At 42.4% G+C, this 16501-nt stretch overlaps 1 protein-coding gene across 1 annotated transcript in view; it reads right to left on the bottom strand.

The window, feature by feature from the left end:
* The window catches only part of SCFD2 (sec1 family domain containing 2), a 181892-nt gene that overhangs the window by 142255 nt on the left and 23136 nt on the right, over positions 1–16501 (bottom strand). Inside the window, exons 3-4 of the mRNA XM_070948848.1 lie at positions 8648–8775; positions 1081–1256 (exon numbers count right to left, since the gene is read on the bottom strand). Coding sequence (XP_070804949.1) covers positions 1081–1256; positions 8648–8775 — 304 coding nt within the window. The remainder of the gene's footprint in view (positions 1–1080; positions 1257–8647; positions 8776–16501) is intronic.

Raw genomic sequence — 16501 nt, 5'->3', positions numbered from 1 at the left:
ATATTGTGCATTTACGATGGTCATGTCATCCTACAGTCATGTGATCACCATCTGTGACTTTTCCAGTCAGCTTCTGACTAACAAAGTCCGTGGGAAAGCCGGCAGGGAAGGTAACGAGTCACTTAACAACCACGGTGATTCACTTAACGATCATGGTCCAAAAGATAAAACTGGGTATAGTCAGATCTCTGGGATCTACTGACAGAAAGAGCCCTTCTCGCCACAGGGCAATTCAGGCCACGGTATCTCCTTTAGTCCCGACCAGGGGTCGGCAACCTTAAATACTCAACGAGCCACAAAGGTCCTAATTGGAAGCCCCCGTTCAATTCTGGAGCCGACCAGAAGTCCAGTTCCCCCACCATAGAGTCTCCTCCTAGCACGGCGTCCTTTTTCCTCTGCTGACTGGAAGTCGGTTCCCCTACCATAGAGTCTCCTCCTAGTGCGGTGTCCTTTTTCCTCTGCCGACTGGAAGTAGGTTTGCCCACCATAGAGTCTCCTCCTAGCACGGCGTTCTTTCTCCTCTGCCGACTGGTAGTCGGTTCCCCCACCATAGAGTCTCCTCCTAGCGCGGCATCCTTTTTCCTCTACCTGTCCTAACCGAAAGCCCTATCAATTGTGGAGCTGACCAGCAACAGGGAGCCGCAGCAGAGGGATGAAAGAGCCACATGCGGCTCCAGAGCCACGGGTTGCTGACCCCTGGTCCAGACAGTGACAAGGACTCCAGGCAAACCACACACCTCAGAGTGTTCAGAATAGCCCCGGTCATCATTTGTTCTTCTGCAGTGTGTGCCAATTGCAACAAAACTATTTTTCCTCCCTGAAGTGCTACAGATCTGCAAAACCTCACTATAATCTATTCTGGATTGGTGGGATCTCTTCCCTTGTTCTGCTTCTCATTCGCCCTGGCAGGAAACTCTCCTCTGGCTCTTAACTTTGAGGTAGGCAGCTCAAGTCATCTCCATTTTGCTTTTTAATTAATCACTTAGTTAATTATTACCTACACATAAGGAGTAAAATAAGAAAGCAGCATAAGCAATGTCTACTCCTAAAAATAGCTACAAAGTTCAGCTTATACGGTACCTGTACAAATAGCCGCTCAAAGGCTAAAAAGTTGTCCCATTTGGCATTCCGAGGGTCTTTTAGGGTCTGCACAACAGCCAGTGCGATCTGCAAAAGCCCACAATGGTTTTCAAGAGCGTCAAATTTCTTTTTGAAGAGCTGGATATACGAGTGAAGCTGTTCTGGGGTGACTCTCCCTGTAGTGCAGGGGAAAATATATATATATATATATATTTATTTATATATTGCAGTTGTTCTCAAGAGCATAGGAGTAAAGCAAATGGAAAATGTAACTCATGTCCAGATATATTTACACAATATTTTTCATGCAGAAAATAATATTTTTCATTTGTTCAATATAAGATTCCCCACACACACACACACACACACCCATGTCAAGAGCCTTGATGGCGCAGCAGACTAAAGTGCTGTTAAGTAGCATCATGATGATATTTATTTATTTATTATTTATTATTATTTATTTATTTATTTATTTATTTATTTATTTATTTATTTATTTATTTATTGGTTCGATTTATTTGCCGCCCTTCTCTGGAGACTCAGGGCAGCTTACAGCTGCCTGCAATTACTGCAAGTTCAAATCTCACCAGGCTCAAGGTAGACTAAGCCTTCCATCCTTCCGAGATAGGTAAAATGAGGACCCGGATTGTAGGGACAATAAGCTGACTTAGTATAAAAATAGAACACCGCTTGGGGGGGGCCGAAAGCCCTACTAAGCAGGCATATACAAAAGTATGAAGGCTATTGCTTAACGCATTGTAAGCCGCCCTGAGTCTCTGGAGAAGGGCGGCATATAAATCGAACCAATAAATAAATAAATAAATAAATAAATAAATAAATAAATAAATAAATAAATAAATAAATAAATAAATAAATAAATAAATATCATCATGGCTTTCTTGTCACGCTATAACAACTTCATTCCTTAGTAATTATCAAATGACATTCAAGATGTATATCAGTGCACATCTCCCAAAGCCCCTTCATTTTTTAAATTATAATAAGACACCTGTGGATGGGAGGGAGAGAAAAAGGAAAATGAAAGAAAGACGGGAGGAAGGGAGGGAGGGAAGAAGGAAGGGAGGGAGGGAGGGAGAAAGGAAAATGAAAGAAAGGAGGGAGGGAGGAAGGGAGGGAGGGAGGGAGGAACATGAAAGAAAGGAGGGAGGGAGGGAGGAAATTAGAGGAAATTAAAGGAAGTCTGTAGATGGTTCTATGCAGATTAGAAGCTGCGAAGGAAGGAAGGAAGGAAGGAAGGAAGGAAGGAAGGAAGGAAGGAAGGAAGGAAGGAAGGAAGGAAGGAAGGAAGTTAGAGGAATCAATCAGGTGGACAAGACGTGGTCTGTAGATAGTTCTATCCAGATTAGAAGCTATGAAGGAAGAAAGGAAGGAAGGAAGGAAGGAAGGAAGGAAGGAAGGAAGGAAGGAAAGAAGGAAGGGTAATCAATCAGGTGGACATGACGTGGTCTGTAGATGGTTCTATGCAGATTAGAAGCTAGGAAGGAAGGAAGGAAGGAAGGAAGGAAGGAAGGAAGGAAGGAAGGAAGGAAGGAAGGAAGGAAGGAAGGAAGGAAGACATATATTAATATCGGCCAACAGCAGAAAGCTGTGAGTTCATTACTAAGTGATGATTCTCAAGGACAACAGAAGGATGAACTCTTAAAAAAACTGCTTTTGGTGTCCCAAAATGAATAAATCCAGAGCCATATTACAGTTGGTTTGTTTCTTGATATTTTATTGCCTTTTATTTTGCTTAAATATTATCCAAAATCTTAAAAAGTTCATTTTGTTCCGGCAGCCCAACTAGGAAAAGTTAATAAGATTGCAAGGAACAAAATGTCTTGATCATCATGGCTTACACATTTCTATTGCCTAAATTAAAGACAAGGGTGTGCGCTCTTCTACTTAATTAAGTTAAAGTTTATTTACTATACAATTTTGTCTAATTAACAAGTAACCAACTTGCCTACATAAGGAAAACCTTTGAAATGATTTCATTTATGAATTGCAAACCTCTAGCCCCTCTAGGAGTCTCTGGAGGCTGGGGACAGCAAAAAATATCACTTCCTGTCCAACCGGAAGTTGGGAAATGGGCCATTTCTGGTCTCTGAAGGGCCTCCGGGGGGGGGGGGAAAGGCCATTTTTGCCCTCCCCAGACTCCTAGAGAGGCTCTGGAGTCAGGTGAGAAAGAAAAACGGGCCTACCGGGCCATCACGTGCCGTGAGCGGGGTGGTCACACGTGCATGCACGGGGGGGGCATAGAATTATGGGTGTGGGCACGTGTGTGTGCAACCCCCCCACCCCCCTTCTGGCATGCAATGGCAAAAAGGTTAGCCATCACTGGCATAGGCAAATCTAGTGCACCAGTTGCATCCTTTCCTGGGTGCTCTTCAGACTGTCACTCATGCCTGGTTGCATCACCAATGGACTATTGTACTATGCCAGGGGTGTCAAAGTCAATTTCATTGAGGGCTGCATTAGAGCTGTGGTTGACCTTGAGGGGGGGGCATGGCTGTGGCCAACTTGGTGGGCGTGGCCAGCTTGATGCCACTCCCCAAACTGCTGGCATGTTTCCTCTTTGCACTGGGTAGACCGGGCTGAAGTGAGGTGGACCGGCCCCTTACATTTTCCAGGACAGCCCCGCGGGCCAGATCCAACCACATTGTGGGCCTTGTGTTTGACATCCCTGTGATATGCAGTTAATGGGGCTACTCTTGAAGATCATTTGGAAGCAGGGGTGAAATCCAACAGGTTCTGACAGGTTCTGGAGAACCAGTAGTGGAAATTTTGAGCAGTTCGGAGAACTGGTAGCGGAAATTTTGAGTAGTTCGGAGAACCGGCAAATACTACTTCTGGCTGGCCCCAGAGTGGGGTGAGAATGGAGATTTTGCAATATTCTTCCCCCAGGACTGGGGAGGAAATGGGGATTTTGCGGTATCCTTCCCCTGGAGTGGAGTGGGAATGGAGATTTTGCAGTATCCTTCCCCTGCCACGCCCACCAAGCCACCCCCACAGAACTGGTAGTAAAAAAATTTGGATTTCACCACTGCTTGGAAGGTATATGTAGATGACCAGACTAATCTGGAAGGAGAGGTCAAACACATCATCAGTTATGAATCTCTTCACACCTACAAGAGATTCAAGTCTAATTGACCTTGAATTCCTGTGACTCTTATCTACCACCAATTTGCTTGGGCCAGTAAGCTTGCAATAAACCTTGAACTGCCTGGATTTCTTCATTTCCTTAGCGCTTGATGGCCCAGTGGTCAAGAATGCAGTTGTGTGAGCAGTAGGTGTGCCTGCTTTATTATGCTCCTGTGAACCACTGTTTATCAGCAATCTTGCAGGTACAGTTCAAAATGCTGGTTATCTCCTATAAGCCCTCCATGGCACAAGTCCAATTGATTTGAGGGACCACCTGTCTCCAGCTGTCCCATGAGATTGCAGAATGGGCATGCTTTGAGCCCCGTCGGTTAAACAATGATGCCTAGCAGGAGCCAAGGAGTATACTTGGCTATAGTACCTGCCCTCTGGAATGATAGCCCCCCAAAGATTTGGATGGTTCCCACCCTGATGATATTCAGGAAGCTATTGAAGATCTGGTTATTCTCCTAGGCTTGGGTGTGGCCTTGAAGATGGAGCCATATTGAATAAGGAAGGATTGTTTATTACTCTATGTCTGACTCAAGTCACTTAAGATTTTTTCAGTATTGTACAACTGCCAAGACCAAGGCTTGGTGGGTGTGGCATGGATTTGTGGGCGTGGCTTGGTGGGCGTGGCAGGGGAAGGATACTGTAAAATCTCCATTCCCTCCCCAATCCAGGGGAAGGTTACTGCAAAACCCATTTCCTCCCAATCATCTGGGACTTGGGAGGCAGAGAATAGATAGGGGCGGGGCCAGTCAGAATTTTTACTACCGGTTCTCCGAACGACTCAAAATTTCCGCTACCGGTTCTCCAGAACTGGTCAGAACCTGCTGAAACCCACCTCTGGTTAAAGTGACAACATTTATTTCACTCTCAAAATTCAATCTCACAAAGAAATGCCTCAATGGGGTTTGTGTAATGTTCAAACTTATGATTTATGTATGTTATTAAAATCAATAAAAATTATTTTTTTAAAAAAAAAAAAAGAATGTTCAAACTAAATTTCCAATATGTATTTCCCCCCATGATGGATGTGGTACAGAGATAACTGGATTCCAACTCAAACATTCAAAACTGTTGGGAATATGAGGCTCGTATAAGTGTTTCCTAGGTCCTCCTTTCATAAAGTCCAAAGATGGTCACATTTTGTTCCTTTCTCCAATCTTGGATGTTCTTTCATGTTCCCAACAAAGTTCGAAAACACCTTATCTCCATAAATCTGTTCTTTCCTTTGAAGTTCTTTCTCCCTCCTCCCTCCCTATGTACTTACTGTTTAAGGGATTTACAGTAGCTTTACTCCCGCCTCTCGAATAAAGGCTGCTGTACCAGTATATTGTTACCGAAGGCTAAATCTGCCTTGTGCCTTTTAATGAGCTCCTTTAGCCTTTGGTAGTTTCATTCTGCATAGTTTACTAAGGAGGAAACTAAGGAGGCCCTTTTCCATTAGTGGAGGAGAAAGGAGCATTTGTTTCTCTTATCCTCCTGGTGTTTCAGCTTTTATCATTCAGCATGTTAATAAAGAGACACAATAAAGAGATTCAGGCTCCCTTCCGATTTACTGTCCTCTGTTAAAACTGCCAAGCAAGGCAGGCTGCTTCTGAAGTCAAACCATGGCATTGATGACAAGGCATCCTTGGCTGGTCAATAATATGCTAATAGCAAAGATTCAAGCAAAAGCATTACGAAGCTTCACTCCCAAGATGCTTTCCATACATCTGATCACTAAAATAGGACCTGAAGAAAGGAAGGGCTGACCAAGTTACACCGGAAAAAAAAAAATTCTTTTTTTTTTTTTAAGGAATCTTCTTCTCATCTTCCTCACCTCTCATCTTTCCTACTACCTTCTCCTATCGGTATGTTACGATTTATGAATTCATAAATATGAGCCAGTTGCCAAGCACCCAAATTTTGTTCATGTGACCATGGGGATGCCGCAACGGTCATAAGTGTGAAAAAGAGTCATGTCACAGTGCCATTGTAACTTTAACGGGTCTGTTGTAAGTCGAGAACTACCTGTACGTATAATCTTCTTTATGTGTTAAGAAAAAAGTATGGAAACATTGCTCTCTCTCTCTCTAATCTTCTGGGACATGGGCAGGAAGCGATCTTGTGGTGTTCTGAGAAGACCTACAGAAATAGGATATGTGAAGGCTTTTTATTCCCTCTTCGTCCATACATTGCTCTAAAAATAGAGGCCCCCCCCTTCCATTTCTTCCATCTGTAGGTAAGGACATACATTTCTATGTCTCTAGATCAGGGGATATCGGTGCAATTCTCACAGAGAACAGACTGTTTCCTGGCAATTTGACTTCAAGGTTTTACAATATTAAAAATAATGATTAATAATAATCTGCTAAACAAATAATTCCCTCAACACTGCCAAACTATTTACTAAGTCTGCACTACTATTAATCTTCTCATCGTTCCCACCACCCATCTCCTCCCACTTATGACTATATGACTGTAACCTTGTTGCTGGTATCCTTACGATTTATATTGTTTCCTGATTGCTTATTTGTACCCTATGACTATCATTAAGTGTTGTACCTTATGATTCTTGATGAAAGTATCTTTTCTTTTATGTACACTGAGAGCATATGCACCAAAACAAATTCCTTGTGTGTCCAATCATACTTGGCCAATAAAAAATTCTATTCTATTCTATTCTATTCTATTCTATTCTATTCTATTCTATTCTATTCTATTCTATTCTATTCTATTCTATTCTATTCTATTCTAAATTTGCAGTGTCATTCAAAAGTTTGACTATTTTAATAGGGGTGGGGAGGTGTCCGGGGCCAGAAATATTAAGTAGCCCAAAACATAAAAGAATCCCATTCCTACACAAAAACATGACATCCAAATAGCTCTTTTCCAATTTCATGCTCCTACAATACTGGAGATAGGGAACAAAGAAATCAACCTGAAATATTATGAACATCACTATGGGAAATTGTATGTACAAATGTCTTTCAAGAAAACTCCAATGATTTAGGACTGAATATCTTATCACTCTGCTGAACAACTAATTCCCACAACACTGTCAAACTATTTAGTAAGACTGTATTAATATTATTATTCTCATCTTTCCTATTACCTATCTCCTTTTCTACTTATGACTATAACTTTGTTGCTTGTATCTTTACAATTTATATTGTTTTATTTAGTTTCCTAGTACGATTTGGGTTGATTCTATCGCTAAGTGTTGTATCTTATGATTTGTGATGAATGTATTTTTATGATGACTATGATCATGATTTATCACTTATAGCTTTTATGTACATTGAGAGCTTATGCACTGAAGACAAATTCCTTGTGTGTCCAATCACATTTGGCCAATAAAGAATTCTATTCTATTCTATTCTATTCTATTCTATTCTATTCTATTCTATTCTATTCTATTCTATTCTACTCTACTCTACTCTACTCTACTCTACTCTACTCTACTCTACTCTACTCTACTCTACTCTACTCTACTCCTCTACTCTACTCTACATCCCAGGTAAAAGATTCATTAATACAATTTCTGATACATTTATTTCAGCATATTATTAATCGTGCAGTTTAATGCAATTGTGTAACTATTCTAATTGCATTACAAAAAATAAAACAGATAGTTGACCGCATGTCTGCAGAATCCTGTTGTGACCTAGGCTTCCTGAGTCATTAAAGCACACAAGTAGTCCCCAAAACCTCTTTTATTGCAACAGCTGTGAATTACGTTCATTCACAGCTGAGTCCCAATAAGTTGCAAAAAGTCCTTTGGGAGAAGTCCTTTGGGATAATCACCAAGCTTTATCTTCCTTGACACCCTGCCTACTTGGCAAAGCCACACGGAGTCCAGAATCAAACAGAGATGCCGACTGGGAACAGTATTAACAATGTTGCTTTCCTGCAAAGGGCCCAGGTGTCTTTGCTCCTCTTTTAAGACTTATGGGAGGGGCCAATCATCTCCTGGCCTTACTCCCTAGTTGTCCCTTTTGTTTTAACTGTTCTTACCTTCTGGCAGCTCTGTGCATGCGTGCACTAGGAACAGGCATCTCCTGTTCCTCTGCCTCTCTGATGTCCGACTCTGGAGCTCCGGAATCCGCGCATCACTCCCAGATGGCCCTGGCCCCATCTCTGCCTCCGACGCAGAGCCCTCATCTGAGCCTTCCCCAGACTCCAGGACTGGCCCATGTTCCTCCCCAGCCTCCTCACTGTCCGACTCTGCTGCCAGCTCCGCAGGCTGCTGGCGGACCACAACAAATCCACAGAAATGGTCTCCATGTAACAAAGGCATCAAAACCCTAATCACTTCAGAAAATTTAGCTTCCTGTCCAATGAGAATAATCCCAATTTATCAAATGAATAATCATTAGGAAGTCATGCCACTTCTAGTGCATTCGCAGTAGAGTTAGTTAATGGCATATGGGCTCACCCATGCTCATCTTGATTGGCAAATTTTCTCGGCTTGCAGCTTCCACAAGATGTCTTCTAACTTCCATCAAACCTTCCTTCTGTTTTAGATTCATTAAGGACTCCCAAAGAGTTCTAGCAGCTGGTTCTCTGTTAACAAAAGGAAAATTGACCAAGTTTAGACTAGCATCTGTTAAAATCGAACAGGTTTGTCCTAGCTTAGTGATGTCCATATTGCAGAATGCCAATATATTTTAAAGTGCAGAAATATTGTTCAACTTTTAAAATAACAGCTGCCCCGTTTTTGTTGATAAGACTCTAGGAATTAATAACATATTATAAGCATGGTTTTACTACAAACTGAGCTTTTTGTAACAGCAACTGAAGCCCATTGAAAAAACCAATGCTGGTAGTCCTCGAGGTACGACCACAATTGAGCTTAAAATGTTTGTTGCTAAGTGAAACATTTGTTAAGTGAGTTTGTCCCGTTTTATGATTTTTCTTGCCACAGTTGCTAAGTGAATCACTGCATTTGTTAAGTTAGTAACATGGTTTGTACGTGAATCTGGATTCCCCACTGACTGTTGTGACCCCAACTCCCGAGCCTGTCCTAACAGAGGAAGAGGACTCAGAAGGTGATGGGGAGGAACTGACAAGGCCTCCCTCTCCAGGACCCTCCTCTCTGGCAATGCCTCAGGTTCCATCCAAAGGCCAGGAGGAACAGCCTGGGATGTGCCAGGAGGAAGGCATATCGGAGCACCAATTGATAGGGAGCGAGGATGATGAATCCTGGCTTGATCCCAGGCAGTGTCGGAGGGAGAAGCGTGCGCAGCAACGGAAGAGGCATGGGAGGGCCAGAGATTGAGCTGAGTCACGGAGCCATGCCCCACCAGGAATAAAAGTGGGTGGGATTGCTCTTCAGGCTTTGTGACGGACAAAGTTAAACCCTGAAAGTCACATCGTGATCTCTGAAATTCGGCTTGGATATATTTTGGACTGAACATTGACTAAACTCTTGTCTGGTGGATAATTTGTTGCTCGTGGAACGGACTGAAGATAAGTCCTCTTCTGCTTTATGGGAGTGAAAACGGTCTTGGAAGGCATTCGGCAGTTTGCTGCCAAAACTTTGGTCTGCCAAGAATTCTAATCTGTTTACCTAATAAAATATTGGCAGGCGTGCTTGGTATTACGTTTGCCTGTGTGAGGAAGGGGGACAGAACACTGACTTTGCTTGTCAGAAAGTTGCAAAAGCTGATCACATGACCTCAGGATACAGCAACTGTCATAATGCAACATCTGCATTTTGATGACGTGACCATTGGGATGCTTGCAGAGATTGTAAGTGTAAACAACAGTTATAAGTCACTTTTTTCAGTGCCATTGTAACTTTGAACAGTCACTAAATGAACCGTTGTAAGTTGAGGACTACCTGTAATTTTGATTTACTATCCTTGCTCTACTTACTACTTAAAGACTATTTTCCAGTGGTGAAATGTAAAATTTGTTATTACCGGTTCTGTGGGCGTGGCTTGGTGGTGGTGGGTAATGTGACTGGGTGGGCGTGGCCAACTTTTTTTTTTTTACTTTTAAAATCATTTTTTCTACAACCTCTTCAGCCGAAGAGGTTGTAAAAAAAATGCTTTTAAAAGCCTCTGGCGATCCCAGCTGAGTTGCCTGATCGGCAGAGGCTTTTTTCCTTTTAAAAGCCTCTGACGATCCCAGCTGAGTTGCCTGATCGTCAGAGGCTTTTTTTTCTTTTAAAACCATTTTTTCTACAACCTCTTCGGCCAAAGAGGTTGTAAAAAAAAATGCTTTTAAAAGCCTCTGACGATCCCAGCTGAGCTGCGTGATCATCAGAGCTTTTTTTTTTTACTTTTAAAAGCATTTTTTCGGCCGAAGAGGTTGTAGAAAAAAATGCTTTAAACAAAAAAAAGCCTCCGATGATTGCGCGGTTCAGCTGGGCATGGGGGGGGGGCAGGGATTTTTGTTACCGGTTCTCTGAACCACCTGCCCCATCACTATCGGATCGGGCGATCCGGTCTGAACTGGGAGCATTTCACCCCTGATATTTTCCTAATTTATATTGTGCCAACATTTCTAGGAACTTTCTTAAGGATTCTGATTTGAAAAGTGAAAATACACCAGAACGCCATTTCCAAGCATATGTGCTGCTTGGAGACATAAACATTACATTGTGAGGATTAGAGCCAAGATCTTTCTAAGGCACCTTTTTGGAAGAGTGAAAAACTAAATAAAAACTTTCTAGCAAACATTTGGCTTTTATATATGAAATGGGTTTTTGTTTTTTTTGAAAAAAAAAACTAATTTCCCTCTTGCTTGTTCTCATTTTTCAAAGACATGAACTATCCAATAAAAATGGATTTGAGAAGCGATTTTGCTTACATAAGAAGTCACACATGTTCACACTTAACTTTTTGAGTCAACAGCAAATATCAGTCAATGTTTGAACAAATCATGTGTGATACTTCATTTTTTTAAAAAAGGCTTATATGGTAATAACATAATTTATTTTTGGACTGATGAACAGGCTACAATTACATCCATCTCGAACACCATCTCAAATTTATTCCAACAGGCAAAACACCACATAATTATCTTTTGCAACTTCTTCGTTTAAAAAAAAAAAAGAATATATGAAAAGCAAATAATTCCAGCAAGGAATACTGATTTCAATTACGCTGACTGTTCTGAAGCGAATGGTATTACCATAGCGGCTTTGTTTTACAGTAACTCTTAATAAATCAGCTACGGTGATTTTTATGTGCTTCAGATAACTTGTTAAAATAGCAATTCTGAAGACAGAAATGGGGAATAAATCTTGCGAAATTCAGTAAGACAGTTTTGAATTAACTAGCTATTTGCAGCAATTCTTCTGTGTTAATTTGTGAGTTCTGTGGTCAAGCTTTAGAGCGGGGGTCCTCAAACTTTTTAAACAGGGGGCCAATTCACGGTCCCTCAGACTGTTCGGGGGGGCAGACCAGCTGGGTGGGCGTGGCTAGGTAGTCATGTGGCTGGGTGGGCGTGGCCAATTTAGCAGTCCAAACAATACACACAAATTAAATTTTAATCTGTTATGCTCCTGAGGGTAGAAAGCAGGATAGTGAAGCGATGAGGCTGCCTTGGGGTGTGTATGAGGGACTTCTGTTTGTGCGTGTGTGTATGTGTCTCCCACTCTCACTTTCTCTGGAGGCTGGGGAGGCAAAAAACGGGCCCATTTTTGGCCTCCAGAGGCCTCCGCATGTCCTGTTTTTGGCCTCCCTGGTCTCTAGAAGGCGGGTGGGGGCCAATGGGTAGGCAGGACGATGTGGGCAGGGCAGCCTCATGGTCTTGCGTGGGCCGGATTATTGGCTTCAGCAGGCCGTATCCGGGCCCCGGGCCATAGTTTGAGGAGCCCTGCTTTAGAGGTTTCAATTTAATTTTAATTAGCTATTTTTACCATTGAAATAAATGCTTTGTCCATTCCTGGGCACAAAATCCCAGCTATTTTGTAGCAACCGAATGTATGCATCTTTATATGCAGACATGCTTTCCATCTTGCCAATTCAGCCCTCACAAACAGCGCATTCCAAGGGCGCGTTCTACAAAACAGACAAGAAACAGTCTTGATGGAACATATCACTTGAATTTTAACTCTTAATGTCTCAGAAAACTCCACTTGCACTAGGAGAGGTGATCCGATCATTACTTCAGATCAGGGGTGTCAAACTCGATTTCACTGAGGGCCGCATCAGGGTCGTGTTTGACCTCGGGGAGGGGGTAGCCAGGGTGGGCATGGCCAGCTGAACGTCACTCATGTCGGGGGCGCCTGTGGTGGCCTGAGCACTCTGCCAGCAACTGGCTCCTGAGCTGAGTTTTCAGCTGCGCCAGGCGCGCCGTCCTCCTACAACCCTCTGCCAGTGAAATCAGAGCTCGGGAGGGCCACCCGCTGGTAGAAGTACCACAGGCCGGTCCTTGGCGGTTTTCAGGGCAGCCCATGGGCCAGATCTAAGCACCTCGTGGACCAATCCAGCCCCCAGGCCTTGATTTGACACCCCTCCTTTAGAATATCCAAAGGTTGTGCATCTGTCTTCTAATTGACTTTACTGAAGCAAATTAACTCTGGCTATAGAAGAATTCTGGAGAACATCAGACTGGGGGAAAGTTTTCAAAGTAAAATTCTGAAAGCACAGAAAGATTATTTTTCAGAATATTTGCCAAGTTCTGAGGTCATTAATGAAGTAAAGGGGATTCAGCTCAGGAACATTTTACCAAATGATTGTTGTGACCCAGGCCCAACTAAGTAGTAGGAAAATCAGTCCGTGAAAAAACAAACTTTCTTCGAACAGCTGAGAATTACTTCATTCGCAGCGTCATTCAACTAAATTAAAGCAAATTCCTCCCAACACAAATTCCTCAGTCCTATCGCAAACCTTGATCCAATTAGGCAAACTGCCAAAGGCCTTTCTTGGCAAACATTCAAAAGTCACAGATACAAAAATAAATTCAAGACGTAGATGAAGAAGTTGAAGCTACCAACATTGTTTTCCAGCAAAGCCCAAATGCCGTTGCTGGTCTGTTTTAAGCCTTATGGGAGGGGCCAATCATCTCTTGGCCCTACTCCCAAATTGTCCTCTTTGCTTGAGCTGCTCTTGCCTTCTGGCAGGCTCCTCTTGTTCCTCTGCCTCACTCCTATCAGTCTCTGGAGGCTCCAGAGTCCGCACCTCACTCCCCGATGGCCCTGGCCCCATCTCTGCCTCTGACGCAAAGCCCTCATCCGGGCCTTCCCCAGCCTCCAGGACTGGCCCATATTCTTCCTCAGCCTCATCGCTGTCCGACTCCGCTGCCAGCTCCGCAGGCTGCTGGCGGACCACAACAATGATAGTGAATAGTTCCCAAAGATTTTAAGGATGTTTTCTGAAGATTACAACGTGTTACATCAATTTTTGGTCTTGTGCTTTATTTCACATTATGTCCGTCCCCCGTCCCCCCAGCCAACAAAAGTTCTAAGTAGCATCTTAAATAGAATTTATCCTGATTTGCACTAAATGCCAACTAACTGGAAACTAACAGCAAACTCCAGTTGGAAACTTATAACAAATGGAAGCTGTTTTAGTAAAAAATGGAGTTATGTGCTGAACACTGATTACCGTTTAATTAAATGTAAAACAAAATCGTTCTAGGGAAATACGTTTAGATCCCTGTGAAATGAACTTTCCAAAAAGAAGTAGTACATATGTGATTTCTGGCCTAGGCTTGTCATATTTACAGATCTGCATGTCTTAGTCAAAGTAATAGATAAGAAAGGGATCGTGATAATAAAATACCAAAATGCAGCCCTGTCTCTGCATATATGTTTCCAATATTCTGTCATGCTGCATGGCAGCCAAGAAACAAATAGTGAACAGGCCTTTCCACTTAGGAAGAGATTTGATTCTTAATTAATCTAGCAAAGCAAGGAATGAAACTGGCTCACATCAAGCATCGAAAGTGACAAATACACGCTTTTAATTTCACCAATCAAAGCAAATGGTTGCTTTGTATTTCTCTGGAACTGTACTCTGGAAATGCGGGTAACGTTTTTATTGCATAAAATCATTAGGAAAAAACAAGTATATATGTTGCATAAACTTATTAACAATAATTCTTTATTAAAGAAAAATGCATTAAAGAGCCAACTCTCCCTCCTCCCATTTATGTCTTCAAAATATTCAAATTCAAAAGATTTGATCAAAGTCAAAAGTGCAGACTTAGAAAATAGTTTGACAGTGTGGAGGGAATTATTTGTTTAGCAGAGTTGATGGCGTTTGGGAAAAAACTGTTCTTGTGTCTAGTTGACTCTAAAAGGGCCACAGTTCTTTTCATAACTTAATATATATCGTATCAGTTGCTGGCACCACTGGATCAATATTGTCTGGGATGCAAAGGATTAAGACTAGTTACTACTTGAGTCCTTGAAAACATCAGGCTGTTGGTTAGACTGGGAAGGCCATAAAGCATCCAAGTGGGCAATATTTGTCAGGTATTTGGGTGAAGATTGTCACTTAAATTTGTAAATTACTTTACTGCAGCCTGTTACCAGCAGACGAGACTTGATATTCAAATATCTAAAGTTAAACTGACAATGTCAGGTTAGGAAAAGACGTTCAGATTAAAAAAAATTGGCTAAAAGACAATATTAAACCAGAATATGCCAAAAGGCTTGCTCGGACGTCACCTACAGATAGTCCTCGACTTACCACCACTATTGAGCCCACAATTTTTGTTGCTAAGTGACACATTTGCTAAATCAATTGAAACCACCTTTCCCAAAAAGCAATTATGGTTTACACCAGCAGCCCAGGGGTGAAATGCTACTGGTTCGGACCGGATTGCCTGATCCGGTAGCGATGGTGGTGGGTGGTTCGGAGAACCGGTAGCAAAAATCCCTGCAACCTCCCCCCCACCATGCCCAGCTGAGCCGCACGATCATCAGAGGCTTTTTTTTTTACTTTTAAAAGCATTTTTTTTACAACCTTTTCCGACGAAAAAATGCTTTTAAAAGTTTTAAAAAAAGCCTCTGATGATCGCGCGGCTCAGCTGGGATTGTCAGAGGCTTTTCAAAGCATTTTTTTCTGCAACCTCTTGGCCGAAGAGGTGGTAAAAAAAATGCTTTGAAAAGTCTCTGATGATCCCAGCTGAGTTGCCTGATCGTCAGAGAGGCTTTTCAATGCATTTTTTTAAAAGCGTCTCTGACGATCCCAGCTGAGTTGCCTGATCGGCAGAGAGGCATTTTTTAAAAAGCCTCTCTGACAATTCCAGCTGAGTTGCCTGATCGGCAGAGGCTTTTCAAAGCATTAGAAAAAATGCTTTGAAAAGTCTTTTTTTTAAAAAAAAATGTTGGCCACACCCACCCATTACCCTTATCCCCACCACCAAGCTATGCCCACAGAACCGGTAGTAACAAATTTTACATTTCACCCCTGCAGCAGCCCCCAACTTTTTGGGCACCGGGGACCGGTTCCATGGAGACAGGTTTTTCTACGGATCAGAGGGGGCATGATTTTGTATGCTTCCTGCATCCCGCAGATGGGGCTTCGCTTGTTTGCGTGGCCCCGTTTCTCACATGCCGTGGATCAATGCCAGTCCACCGATGGACCAGGGACCCTTGGTTTACACAGTGAAATTTTAAGAGATGTTTCTGCGAGAGAAAATAATTTAAGACGATATAGTTAGCTTGAAATGGTATGTGGAAATAAAAGTAGAAAGCCCTCTTAAAACATACAGAACACCCTTGATGTTGTTAAATTCACATTCATCTTACACAAAATACTCCAAGGAGCATTGGGCCATCAGTCTTTGTCATCTTTATTTGTGACAGTGCATCAAACTTGCAAGCTATTTGACCGTAGGAAGTCTGGCTTCCATCAGGAGGCACCTCCCCATGATCATACTTGTTGAGAGTTTGAGGAGCCTTAGACCTAACACATCTGGAGGACATCAGCTTGTTCTGTGACAAGGCAATCCAGAGGCCCTTGCTTAAGATACAGTATATCTGATGAGAAAACTAAATAGCTGTTAGACAACCTGCTGCTGCCCAGATGTTTTGCCAACCAAAGCAAGGGACAATAAGGACGATGATGATGATGCCACCGTCCAGAGTCTCAGAACAATTTACAGGGATAGGAATTATAGTTTAAAACAGCTGGATGGCATCAGCCTATCCTGTTCTAAGCATTTATTAATAACGTGTCAAAACAGTGTTGCACAAAATCTTCACTTCACAGCTTGATACCGTGTTTTCCCGAAAATAAGACCCTATCTTATATTTTTTTTTGAACCCTGAAATAAACGCTTGGCCTTATTTTCGGGGAGGTCTTATTATTTTGGGGCGCGTGGA

Source organism: Pituophis catenifer, unplaced genomic scaffold (genome assembly GCF_029215685.1).
Source record: "Pituophis catenifer annectens isolate HBS135680 unplaced genomic scaffold, rPitCat1.0.hap2 SCAF_8, whole genome shotgun sequence".
NCBI lineage: Eukaryota > Metazoa > Chordata > Lepidosauria > Squamata > Colubridae > Pituophis > Pituophis catenifer.
This window is presented reverse-complemented; position numbering and strand designations above follow the sequence as displayed.